The sequence below is a fragment of the Notothenia rossii genome (assembly GCF_949606895.1).
Source record: "Notothenia rossii genome assembly, contig: scaffold_597, whole genome shotgun sequence".
NCBI lineage: Eukaryota > Metazoa > Chordata > Actinopteri > Perciformes > Nototheniidae > Notothenia > Notothenia rossii.
Window position 1 is genome coordinate 1,504 of NW_027640271.1, and position 14,157 is coordinate 15,660.

The 14,157-nt window shown below is 39.3% G+C and overlaps 1 protein-coding gene across 1 annotated transcript; it reads right to left on the minus strand.

The window, feature by feature from the left end:
* Positions 1 to 355: 355 nt before the first annotated feature.
* LOC307026874 (proline-serine-threonine phosphatase-interacting protein 2-like) lies at positions 356 to 12,566 on the minus strand (the record flags this gene model as incomplete). The annotated part of the gene is made up of 3 exons (XM_079695014.1): positions 12,438 to 12,566; positions 5,732 to 5,832; positions 356 to 430 (listed from the first exon to the last, which is right to left on the minus strand). Coding segments are annotated over exons 1-3 (299 nt in total), but the record flags the coding sequence as incomplete, so codon positions are not given.
* Positions 12,567 to 14,157: the final 1,591 nt, after the last annotated feature.

A 14,157-nucleotide genomic window follows, 5' to 3' on the forward strand; every position in this document is an offset into this window, starting at 1 on the left:
GAAGCAGGGAACCTTTAATACAAAGGCCTATTAATAAACTATTATGAAGTAAATCCAGTTCCCATCTCCCCCTCCCACTTTGTTCCTCCTTCCTCTTCACAAAAATAAACTGATATGTGACCGCGGACAGAATGGGAAGTAAACTTGCGGCACTCAAAACATTTCTGCAACTTAAAAGACATTTATATTTTCACTTTCAAACTGCGAACCACATATTTACCACAATCCCATGCCTAGTAAGCAGGCTCATCTTTAACCTCTCTTTCTGCATCCAAAAATACGCAGAAACACACTTTTATTAACTGCTGTCTAATGTAAATAAATGGAGCCCAACACATCATAAAAACACACTCACTTCATCTCGTTGTGTCCACACACTTTCTTGGACAAACCCAGTAGGTCTTTGGCGTATTTCTCTTCAATGGAGGCCCTGAAAGACACAATTGTACTACATTAAGGTCAGCATACAGACAGATAGGGAAATTCTTTATCCGATAAACTGCACATTTATCTCCATGACGCTTTACGATGAGTGTACATATGCAAACCAGTTGGTCATCAGGATCATTTAATGGACATTTTTATTAACAGACGTTGTGAATGAACGTCAAATATGAATTTAGGACACAATAGGCGCTTTCACACCGGAGTGCTTTTCCCAGGAATAGCTCCGATAGTTCTTCTAGGATTTTGCGTTCACACCAAAAAGATCTGGAACTAGAACCTTTTTCGGGAACCTTTTCACATTACATGACATGTCACTTTGAGGTGAAGTGTCTCAGGGACACAACGACATGCTGACTGCAGTGGGACTCGGACTTGCTATCCCCTGATTCAAAGTTCAGCGCACTATCCCACTGAGCCACACCCCTTTTTAGTCCCAGCTTGTTACGTTCCCTATTGGGCTAGGGGAGCCAAAGGGGAAATAACACGACCAGAGTGGTATTGGTAATAATTATAAGTGGTTTTATTACACCAAGAGAGAACTTCAAAAGGAAGTTTATAAACACAACAAAACCCTCCCGTTACACGGGGTACAAATGGTGACTCAAGAAGCTGCACACACACACAGCTGTAGCTGGTCTACAGGTGCTAATCACCTGGGTCTAAGCTAATATGGTTTGCACAGATAACAGCTGGTCAACAGGTGCTACTCACCTGGGTCTAAGCTAATGCGTTTTAAACAGATCACAACAGCTGGTCAACAGGTGCTACTCACCTGGGTCTAAGCTAATACACCTACACAACGTTACACAATAGGAAGGTACAACACTCTACTTGCACTCGGCTAAGTATCTGCAGATTACAGGGGGAGCTAACAGTATAACACACACAATAAGTATCGCGATGCTAGAGGCGTCTGTCTCCCAACACAGAGCCTCCCGAATGATCTCCGTTCCCAGCCTTTGTACTCCTCCCCCCGGGGAATGTGCCGGAAAGGGCGGGGATTGGATAACGTCTCATCCAATCACCTCTTCGGATGCAGCGAGGGCGGGACGTCGGCGGCTATAACACAGCTAGAGAGCAGGTACTTTCCTGGGGAGGAAAAGGTTCCAATTTCTGATTGGCTGGGCGAATTGCAAACCACGCCCTGTAAAATTCCGAAAAGTTTTGTGAAGCCGCCATTTTATTTTCTCGCATTAGCATTATTAGCATTAGCCCAGCGCGCCAACGGAGTGAGGGTGTTTCTCAATGTCAAGGAAGGATGCTCCAGAGCCACTATTTCAAGGATGCTACATCATCTCCAGCTCCTTGGAATTCTACCGAGGTCGGCGTCCTTTGTAGCGAGAAATTTCTAGGCTGCACATGTGTATCCTCCGGGGTCTTAAAATCCCCACAATGCTTTGCGCACGGACCAATTTCCAAATCTTTGGCGGAAATCGCGCTCCATTTAAGGCAGGGCCTCGCATATGACGCACACCTGTTAGCCTGTTCCAACATTCTTCGTTTTCCGAGGCTAGGAAGGATTCTTGCGTCGCTTCTGAAGGAAGTGACTCGGAAGACATGTCCTACCAAGGAAGCGTCCTTGACATTGAGAAACAACCAGAGACTAATTTATGGCAACACAAAATAAAACGTGGGAGCGGTGGAGTGATGAGGAGGTGTCGGCGCTTCTGGCGATTTACCCGGGACTTCGGGTGGCAGTATACGCCATGAAGTTGTTTGCGGGCTGCCAGTAAACCCAAAGCAGAAGAAGAAGAAGTGACGTCAGCGGCTTCATTTGCGTAATCTTCCCTCAGGGACTCATTCCGAACGCGATTTACTAAGACAGTTCGAGGGACTAAAGAGTTCGGGGGGACTAAGTACTGGGAACTAAGTACGGCAAAGTATTTGGTGTGAAAGCGCCTAATGCAGGGGTGTCGAACTCAAATTCATCGCGGGCCACATTAGCATTATGGTTGCACTCAAAGGGCCGGTTGTAACCATATAAATATACATATATAAATATATAATATATACAAAATAATGTATTATATTATATTATTGCCTCTGAATTGGATTATTATCGGATAGGGTAATAACTTAGTAACTAACTACGTCTGAAAGCAGAAGTCCAGGGCAAATAATTCTCTCTTCAGTGCGCAGTCACAGTGCGTGATGCATTGTGGGACATGTCGTCTGTAAAGCGGCATGTAACCGTATAAGAACGTATTATATTCTTTGCAAGCTCTTGCGGGCCACATCAAATGGGCCGGATTTGGCCCCCGGGCCTTGAGTTTGACACCCCTGGCCTAATGTGTATCTGTTAGGGACCGTTTTTCAGCGGCGGATGAATCCATATTTGTTGCAGCAGGATGGTGTTTGTGAAATTAAGTCTAAAAGAAATTGAAATTTGATGATTTTTTGTTGTTTTTTGACAAGTAAAAGCTTTTAGGCGGATTAAAAATATATTTCAGCCCTTAATAAACACATTATAAATACTCATTGTTGGTTTTAATGATTGTAGTAACCCAACATATTTATATTAAAAGATAGGAATTACCTGGATTAACACGGGTATAGATGAAAAACAACCCCATCAAAAGCAAGCATGGAAGAAGAAAGGGCAAAAGGGAAACCAGGAAATAACTGAAGAGAATATTATTAATGATGCCTTATCACTTTATGGGGTTTGCCAAATCAGAAACTCAAATAACAAGGTGCCATTTAGAGAACACACAACAAAGGCTTTCTGTGCTGCTGCATACACTGTTTGGTTCAAATGCACTCGTGTATTCCAGCACAAATGATTCCTCCATCCACCGAAATACTCTCATTTTGATATGTTCTTATTAGTAGTGGTAACTGATCCAAAAGCAACTTGTTCTGTACATTTTATATATATTCGTAGTGGTCTTAAAAGTGAATATGACTCACCTTTTAAGTAAATATTATTATTATATCCCATTATAGTTGCTTCATTTCTATCCTCATGTGTACATCTAGAGTAAACACAAGAAACTTAAAGCAAGTAAAGATAATGTCAAGAGAAAATAAGTCTCAAAATAATTGGGATTTTTGAGGGAAATTCATAATAATTGAACAGTTTTCTTGTTAATTTCAACCATTTTGTTTTCTTACTTAAAGAGTCCCTATTCTGCCTGTGCTGCAGTCTGCTCTGATTGGTTAGCTGGCCGGCTCTGTTGTGATTGGCCAACCGCTTAGAGACGTCCCGCCCCTTAGCCTATCACGTACAAGGTGTTGGAGCGCTAGCCAATAGGGGCGCGAGTGTTTCTTAGTGAGGGCACTGTGGGATCTTAGCATGGATGTATAATAAGAACTGGATACAGCGTGGGAGGCGGGGCCTCGTTCATTCCTATGAGAGTTGCTCATTGGCGCATGAAGACAAAACTTTTGAGAGAGCGAAACGTCACGAAAGCATTCATATAATCCGTTCTTATTGTGCGCCCATGGGTAAAGGTAAAACTCATGTAGTACTGAACACGTCACATGAACGTGCCGGGCGGCGCGGTCCCGTGGGTTAGATGCGCGTTCATAATGCCGAGGAAAATAACTCTCAGAATAACGTTATTAGCACATTTTACAACTTGAGGACCGAATGTTTTTTAATAAGGTCTTTACAAACGTTCATACTGGGTAGTTTATTAAGTTTAAAAAAATTATCAAACGATTTACAGACGTCTCTTTCCCGATGTTAGTCAATGGGCCCAGCGACTGATACGGAAGTGCAGTACCGCCGTTTGGCCACAACGAATATTTTCCTCAGAGTCCGGTGCACTTCCTGCAAAGGCTTGGATTTTAGCCTTTGCAGACCATTTACATGCACAAGAAAGCACACCAAAGGAACCTGTTCATTCAGTTTTTTTTTAGTGTCACAGTGAGATAAGGGTGCTACAGTATTTTGAAACTTGTGTGTTGTGGTGTTAAAAAAGTAATTTTCATTCTGAAATGTGGAAACTTCTGGTTGGGTTATTATGCAATATCCTCTGCTGCTGTATCCTTACTGTGAGTTTTATTATAGTGCAATCAAACCAAGCAAATGGAGCTGATGTGTCACTGGCTGCCAACACTTGAGGAAAGATCACTTATCACACGAGGAAGAAGGAAATACACATTTAAATGATTAACTTTGAATGACTCTGCTGCAAATATATGTAGATGATGCTTCACAACACATCAGTTGTTGTTAAAGAGGAAAAGTACTTCAGAAACTCTTCACTTTGAATTGCCTCAGTGTCAAGTAGAAGTACAGATACTCGTGTTTAAAAATACTCTGGTGAAAGTAGAAGTACTGACTAAACTTCTTTACTCAAGTCAAAGTAAAGAGGCTTTGAAATGTACTTCAGTAAAAAGTACCCATAACTAGCAGCTGTTTTAAAGAGTACCTGACCTCCCTTTATATTAATAGAACAATAATGTCATTGTTAGCTAATGAATGTTTCCATGGTGACCAACGGCAAAATGACAACGTTTTCATTGGTCCCTCTTCTTTAGAGAAGACCAGGAAATGATGGATACACGGATCGTGTTCAAATCAATAGGCACGCAACGACTCTAAATAATAATGATCACGCCACCAAACACACATTCAGACTAAAGGAACCAGCCTGTTTGGAAAATGAGAGAAGTAGAAAGTACAGGTATTTGAGTTCAACATGTAAGAAGTAGAAAGTACAGGTATTTGAGTTCAACATGTAAGAAGTAGAAAGTACAGGTATTTGAGTTCAACATGTAAGAAGTAGAAAGTACAGGTATTTGTGTTCAACATGTAAGAAGTAGAAAGTACAGGTATTTGGGTTCAACATGTGAGAAGTAGAAAGTACAGGTATTTGAGTTCAACATGTGAGAAGTAGAAAGTACAGGTATTTGGGTTCAACATGTGAGAAGTAGAAAGTACAGGTATTTGAGTTCAACATGTAAGAAGTAGAAAGTACAGGTATTTGAGTTCAACATGTAAGAAGTCAAAGTAAAAAGTTGTCAGAAAAATAAGTAGTGGAGTAAAGTACTGATACCAGAACAATGTGTGTGTGTGTGTGTGTGTGTGTGTGTGTGTGTGTGTGTGTGTGTGTGTGTGTGTGTGTGTGTTTACCATGTGTTATTATATTGTGCAGCCACACTTTAATATCTATATACACCTATCTGTGTCTTTACAGAACGTTGTTTTGAGCTTTTAAGTCATCTGCTTGAACGTTCAATGAAATTGAAACCGAGTTAGATTCCTCTCATGGTTACACATACTACTTTATAAAGCTGGTTCTGGTTCTAGTTCTGATGCAGTTGATTTAATTACCTGGCCTTCATGAAGTCCTCCACCTCCTTACATGTCCTCTTTCCATCGCTGAGATACTGGACGATCGCATCGTATCCACCGGTGGACGTCAGGTCAGAATTCTGTGAAAACAGAAAAATATATTTCAGTACAGGTCCAGTTTATTTCATTACATGAATATACACTTTTCAAATCAGACCTCAAAGCACATTTAAGAAACAGAAAGTATGTGGATATATGGATATGTATATAGTTATGGATCTACTCTGTGGCGGACATACAGAGGTGGAAGAAGTACTCAGATCTTGTTCTTGAGTAAAAGTAGAAGTACTCAGATCTTGTACTTGAGAAAAGTAGAAGTACTCAGATCTTGTCCTTAAGTAAAAGTAGAAGTACTCAGGTCTTGTACTTGAGTAAAAGTAGAAGTACTCAGATCTTGTACTTGAGTAAAAGTAGAAGTACTCAGGTCTTGTACTTGAGTAAAAGTAGAAGTACTCAAATCTTGTACTTGAGTAAAAGTAGAAGTACTCAGATCTTTCACTTGAGTAAAAGTAGAAGTACTCAGATCTTGTACTCGAGTAAAAGTAGAAGTACTCAGATCTTGTACTTGAGTTAAAGTAGAAGTACTCAGGTCTTGTTCTTGAGTAAAAGTAGAAGTACTCAGATCTTGTACTTGATTAAAAGTAGAAGTACTCAGATCTTGTTCTTGAGTAAAAGTAGAAGTACTCAGATCTTGTACTTGAGTAAAAGTAGAAGTACTCAGATCTTGTACTTGAATAAAAGTAGAAGTACTCAGATCTTGTACTTGAGTAAAAGTAGAAGTACTCAGATCTTGTACTTGAGTAAAAGTAGAAGTACTCAGATCTTGTACTTGAGTTAAAGTAGAAGTGCTCAGATCTTGTACTTGAGTAAAAGTAGAAGTACTCAGATCTTGTACTTGAGTTAAAGTAGAAGTGCTCAGATCTTGTACTTGAGTAAAAGTAGAAGTACCAGAGTGTAGGAATACTCTGTTACAGTAAAAGTCCTGCATTCAAAATGTTCCTCAAGTAAAAGTAGAAAAGTATTATCATCAAAATATAGTGAAAGTAGCGACAGTAAAAGTAGTCATTGTGCAGATTGGTCCATTTCAGAATAATATATATGATATGTTTTATAATCATTGATCATGAAAGTGTTCTCAAAGCTGGTAAAGGTGCAGCTAGTTTGAATGACTTTGTATACTGCAGGGTAGCTGGTGGATTGACTCCAGGTGGAACTCAAGTAACTAAGTGCAGTACTAGTTTAATCTACTTAGTTACTTCACACCTTTCTATTCTGCTGTCTAAACTTGTTTTACTTTAATTTAATTCACATGTTTAGTTCCCTGACAGCAGACAGAAATGAACTCCAGAGCGTTGAGGAGTTTCACACACAGATCTTAATTGATGTTTTGATCTGCACCTCTCTCTCTAATCTGAGGCAGCAGCAGCAGCCTGCAATTATCCTCATTGAGTTTAAATCTGCAGCTTATTGACTTTCTATTAAACATATGGAGCTGTGCAACCCTTCCTTTATCCAGCAGTCTGCGTATTTACTAAGCTAGTGGTGAAATATAGCTAAGTACTAAACCTATTTGACTTTAACTGAGTTGTTATAATGATATGCGCCTCTATACTTCTACTGCCTTGCATGTAAGGTGCATTTGTAATACATGTATTTATTGTTTAACCGCTATATTAACTTTGCAGAGTAAGATTGTACATGCAAAATACATGATTAGTTTATCAAATATGATGCATTGCTGTAGATAAATGCTATTTATACATTAATGCAACAGTAAAAATGATCATATAACATATCATATATAATAGTATAACAATAGTGGGGATTTTTTTCTGCATAATACTTGAAATACTACAGTTTTGGATGCTTATAGTACTTTTACATTATACAATAGTGTCTGAAAACAGATTTTACCACTGCATAAATTCCCTATAACACCAAAAATAAGTAAGTATTTCTAATTCCCATCACAACTCGACTTCACTGGAAATTGAAACCACAGAGATACACGCAGCATTAGCAAAAATAGGCTTTTCTTGATTTAATTGTTGAGGAAATGTGACTTTTTTCGACCAAAAAGTGCAATATCTATTAACAATAATTCATCTTTAAACCCAGCAGTGTGAACTCACCCAGAAGAAGTCCTTGAAATGAAGGTTTTTCATGTCTGAATGAACCCAGAGCAGTTTACAGTGACAGGTGTGTGCGGCGGACTGAAAGACGCTGGAGCCCTGTGTGGTTAAAGTAAAAGTGACTCCCGGCGCATGCGCAGTGAGGATAACAGCTCTACTTTAGAACACTGCTGACGTCACGACCGTACGCACCTGCACTGTAGTTTTTCAAAAATAAAACGGCCTTTTTTTTTTAAAAGAAATGAATACAGGTGAAGAAAAAATTAAATATCTATTGTTATGAACATAAGTATATTCAAACTATGATAGTATTTTAGAAATAATAATTGTATACATTTCATATTCTTAATTGACAGGTTGTCGTGTGCTGCCCTCTAGTGATTAAAGTAGGTATGTGAAGTGTTTATAACTAAAGTCTGATTAAAGTAAGTGTTGATTATATTTCACATCATTCATCGAAATCTGCAAACTTACTAAAGGTATTAAATACATGTAGTGGAGTACCAGTACATCACTTACCTCTGAACAGTGGAGCAGAAGGAGTTAGCATACAATGGAAATACTCAAGTCAAGTGAAGTACAAGTATCTCAAAATTGTACTTTTAAAATAACATTTAAGTCCAATTTTCAATTTAGCTTCAAAGGACGGCAGTTTTTCATTAAGAATAAAAGTATGCACATTACTGCCGAACGGCTTAACCTTGTAAACCTGTTGGCTGTAAAACAGTGTGTGTGTGTGTGTGTGTGTGTGTGTGTGTGTGTGTGTGTGTATGTGTGTGTGTGTGTGTGTGTGTGTGTGTGTGTGTGTGTGTGTGTGTGTGTGTATGTGTGTGTGTGTGTGTGTGTGTGTGTGTGTGTGTGTGTGTGTGTGTATGTGTGTGTGTGTGTGTGTGTGTGTGTGTGTGTGTGTGTGTGTGTGTGTGTGTGTGTGTGTGTGTGTGTGTGTGTATGTGTGTGTGTGTGTGTGTGTGTGTGTGTGTGTGTGTGTGTATGTGTGTGTGTGTGTGTGTGTGTGTGTGTGTGTGTGTGTGTGTATGTGTGTGTGTGTGTGTGTGTGTGTGTATGTGTGTGTGTGTGTGTGTGTGTGTGTGTGTGTGTGTGTGTGTGTGTGTGTGTGTGTGTGTGTGTGTGTGTGTGTGTGTGTATGTGTGTGTGTGTGTGTGTGTGTGTGTGTGTGTGTGTGTATGTGTGTGTGTGTGTGTGTGTGTGTGTGTGTGTGTGTGTGTGTGTGTGTGTGTGTGTGTGTGTGTGTGTGTGTGTGTGTGTGTGTGTGTGTGTGTGTGTGTGTGTGTGTTGAGACATTGCACACCAGATATTTGTCATTAAAACAACAGAGTGTGTTTACAGACACAGTGAACATACAGTGATAAGAATGTTATAAGACACCCTCTGTACTTCTCTCTGTGTGCTACCTTTAGCATGGAGTCATAAAATGTGACCGTTTTATCACAGCGTTATCAGCGGTGAGGACTTTAGCGTCATGTGATCACTCTGCACTTAGAGGCACTCATGGATAACATGAAGAAGGTTACTGAGTAGAACTTTGAGGTGTGTTTGCTTTTTATGCCTCTTCAAAATACTCCACTACTTTATTGTTGATTGCACTTCTTAATCTCAGACATGTCCCATTAGAGACACTAAACATAAATATACACCTTAACATCAGCAGGAGAGGACTCTTTAAAGTAGAGACACTAAATACTGATATACAGCTGAACATCAGCAGGAGAGGACTCTTTAAAGTAGAGACACTACATACTGATATACACCTGAACATCAGCAGGAGAGGACTCTTTAAAGTAGAGACACTAAATACAAATATACACCTGAACATCAGCAGGAGAGGACTCTTTAAAGTAGAGACACTACATACAAATATACACCCTGAACATCAGCAGGAGAGGACTCTTTAAAGTAGAGACACTAAATACAAATATACACCTGAACATCAGCAGGAGAGGACTCTTTAAAGTCGAGACACTACATACTGATATACACCTGAAAATCAGCAGGAGAGGACTCTTTAAAGTAGAGACACTACATACTGATATACACCTGAACATCAGCAGCAGAGGACTCTTTACAGTAGAGACACTACATACTGATATATACCTGAACATCAGCAGGAGAGGACTCTTTAAAGTAGAGACACTACATACTGATATACAGCTGAACATCAGCAGGAGAGGACTCTTTAAAGTAGAGACACTACATACTGATATATACCTGAACATCAGCAGGAGAGGACTCTTTAAAGTAGAGACACTACACACTGATATACACCTGAACATCAGCAGGAGAGGACTCTTTAAAGTAGAGACACTACATACTGATATACAGCTGAACATCAGCAGGAGAGGACTCTTTAAAGTAGAGACACTACATACTGATATACACCTGAACACCAGCAGGAGAGGACTCTTTAAAGTAGAGACACTACATACTGATATACACCTGAACATCAGCAGGAGAGGACTCTTTAAAGTAGGGACACTACATACTGATATACACCTGAACATCAGCAGGAGAGGACTCTTTACAGTAGAGACACTACATACTGATATACACCTGAACATCAGCAGGAGAGGACTCTTTAAAGTAGAGACACTACATACTGATATACACCTGAACATCAGCAGGAGAGGACTCTTTAAAGTAGGGACACTACATACTGATATACACCTGAACATCAGCAGGAGAGGACTCTTTACAGTAGAGACACTACATACTGATATACACCTGAACATCAGCAGGAGAGGACTCTTTAAAGTAGAGACACTACATACTGATATACACCTGAACATCAGCAGGAGAGGACTCTTTACAGTAGAGACACTACATACTGATATACACCTGAACATCAGCAGGAGAGGAATCTTTAAAGTAGAGACACTACATACTGATATACACCTGAACATCAGCAGGAGAGGACTCTTTAAAGTAGAGACACTACACACTGAGTCTGATAAACGTCATGCAAGGAATGTTTTTGGTTGTATTGTCTTGTGTTTAGTAGGAATTAATTTCATGTTATTTTGCTGCTCACGCTCTTATATCCTATCTCCATAAGAATGTTAAACACCTGAACTTATGAAAGAACATCCATAACATTCATCTGGTTGTAACTTATATCAATATTCCAATTACTTGTATATAGACTCTGCACTATTTATATTATAATCTATTTTATTTTATTTACTTGCACTATTGTATCCGTGTTATTGTGTTGCACTGTTGGAGGAGCCTGTGACATAAGATTTCCATTGTCACTGATAAGTACCGTGTAGCTCTGAACACATTACAATAAAAGCCTTGAATCCTTATTTGTACATCAAAGACTTCGTTTACTTCCTTTTAAGCACAAGTTAAAGTAGAAACCGTGTTACTTTCTGTTTCCCTTCTCTTCTTAATGTAACACATTTCCACTCTTCTACCTTACATGGTTATCACGCTGACCTCAGATCAGCTGACAGTAGTTTCCCTGGGACTTCCCCATTTTCTGCTAACAGGAAGCTACAGTGCAGGCAAGTCTTGACTTGTTCGTGGTGTTGCGCTGCACGATAGGAGTTTACTGGAAATGCCGTGCACAGATTTACCATAGGAAAAAGGTTTTTAATTAGTTCAATGTATTAAGGAGAGTAAGGAAGTACTTCCATGTAATGCTTTATACCTTAGAAGAATACAATGACGTATACATGAATATTTTCTGTATAAGAACCTTGTTTTTCTACATCAGTAACATATACTTAATGCAACAATATATCGCATATGGAGGCTTAAATAAACGATTACATAAAGGAATAAAATAATAAAATAATTCATTAATAAATCCATAAATAAATGTTTAAATAAATATAAGTTTTGATAAATACAGCATTAAATAAAATAAATTTTAAAAATGCATAAATAAATACAGGAATAAATAAATAAAATAATAAATAAATGAATAAAATAATAAATAAATAAAATAATAAATACATGAATGAATAAAAAAAGGAATAAATAATACAAATAAATAATTAATAAATGTTAAAATAAACATTGATATAAATAAATAACTCAGTTAAAATGTTCTGCTATCAACTTGTACAAATAAATATTGATCAGTGTTTTCTGATTCTACAATTTCTGACCTGTTTTGCCCGTGCCCTACATTCTGAATAACAATCACTGTGTTTAAAAACCTTATCACTATCAGCTCACGAGGACACAAAATGTTCCTGGAAAATATTGTGCATTCAAATCTTTTTACGCACATAATAAATCTTTATGGCGGGATTATAGATTTGTGAGTTCTTTAAATTCAGCCTGTGTTTATCTAACCGTGTGATGAAATCTGGCTTCGTGTGACGCACGGTTTTTACTTTACATGCAAAGTTCCTCCTGTGTGGATGTTTGTGTAACGGCACTACTAAGCGGTATTTAATTAAACACTCTGTCAAATTCAATTCAATTACAAGAACTCCTTTCATTGATCATATCACCCCGGTTCTTCAACAACTCCATTGGCTCCCCGTTAAATACCGCATCGACTTTAAAATGTTGCTCCTCACCTTCAAGGCCCTTCGCACTCTTGCACCTCCATATCTCTCTGAACTCCATCTGCACTCCCCTCGTGCTCTCCGATCCTCCGCTGCCTTCCAACTCACTGTACCTTCTGCCCGCCTGACCACCATGGGGTCAAGAGCCTTCAGGCACTCTGCCCCCCCCCCCCCCCCGTCTCTGGAGCCCTCTCCCTCAGGACATCCGCAATATGGACTCACTCTCAACCTTCAAATCCTGCCTGAAATCCCACCTTTTTAAACTGGCGTATTCTATATCATAATTCCTCTAAACTGATTGTTGTTTTTAAGTCTCGAATTACTGATTGATCTTCTTTGTTGCTTGTTTTTAATTGAGAGCTTTGAAAGGAGCATTTTTAAAATGTTTAAATTTAGAATACAAAAAACATATAATCACAGTGAGTATAAAACAAAACAACAAGAACATACTGTTAAAATATATTACTGACACACATGCACGCACGCACGCGCACACACACACACACACACACACACACACACACACACACACACACACACACACACACACACACACACGTACACACACACACACACACACACACACACATGCGCGCACAGACACAGACACAGACACAGACACACACACACACACACACACACACACACACACACACACACACACACACACACACACACACACACACACACACACACACAGACACTCACACACACACAGACACTCACACACACACACACACACACACACACACACACACACACACACACACACACACACACACACACACACACACACACACAGCCACACACACACACACACACACACACACACACACACACACACAGCCACACACACACACACACACACACACACACACACACACGCGCACACACACACACACACACACACACACACACACACACACACACACACACACACACACGCGCACAGACACAGACACACACACACACACACACACACACACACACACACACACACACACACACACACACACACACACACACACACATGCACACACAGCCACACACACACACACGTAAATTGTAAAATAATTGAACATTTGAAAAATATATATTAAATAAATTACAAATTATCTGTTAGCTATACAATTATGTTCACCCTTTAGGTACTTCCATAAGAACCCTTAATCTTAGTTGATTATTTCTTATTCAATATGTTTATGTTGACCACAGTTTAAAGTACACTTCAGTTTGTATGTAATCCTGCTGATTAAAGCAGCTTCATAAACAACATTGTAAAAAGGAAGTAAAACTCAGAGGGAGGAACTTGGCTTCGAGAAGGGGCTTCCTCGCTCGTAGATTTGCATCACACGCAGACGTCAGTATTTAAACTGCAGCTGCTATCAATAACTCAGACCTGTTCCTGCCTGTCGAGCGACAACAACACACAGCTTACAAAGCACTGAGAGACAAACTGAACATTTAGAAACCTTCTCTTCTCTCCGTGAACACAAGAGGATATCATGGACATGACTGGCCACGGTGAGTCTCTAAGATTTATGGATTTATTTAATTTCATAGATTTATTTAAATTAGTAGATTTCTGTTATTTTATTGATTTATGAACATCGGCAGGAGAGGACTCTTTAAAGTAGAAACACTACATACTGATATACACCTGAACATCAGCAGGAGAGGACTCTTTAAAGTAGAGACACTACATACTGATATACACCTGAACATCAGCAGG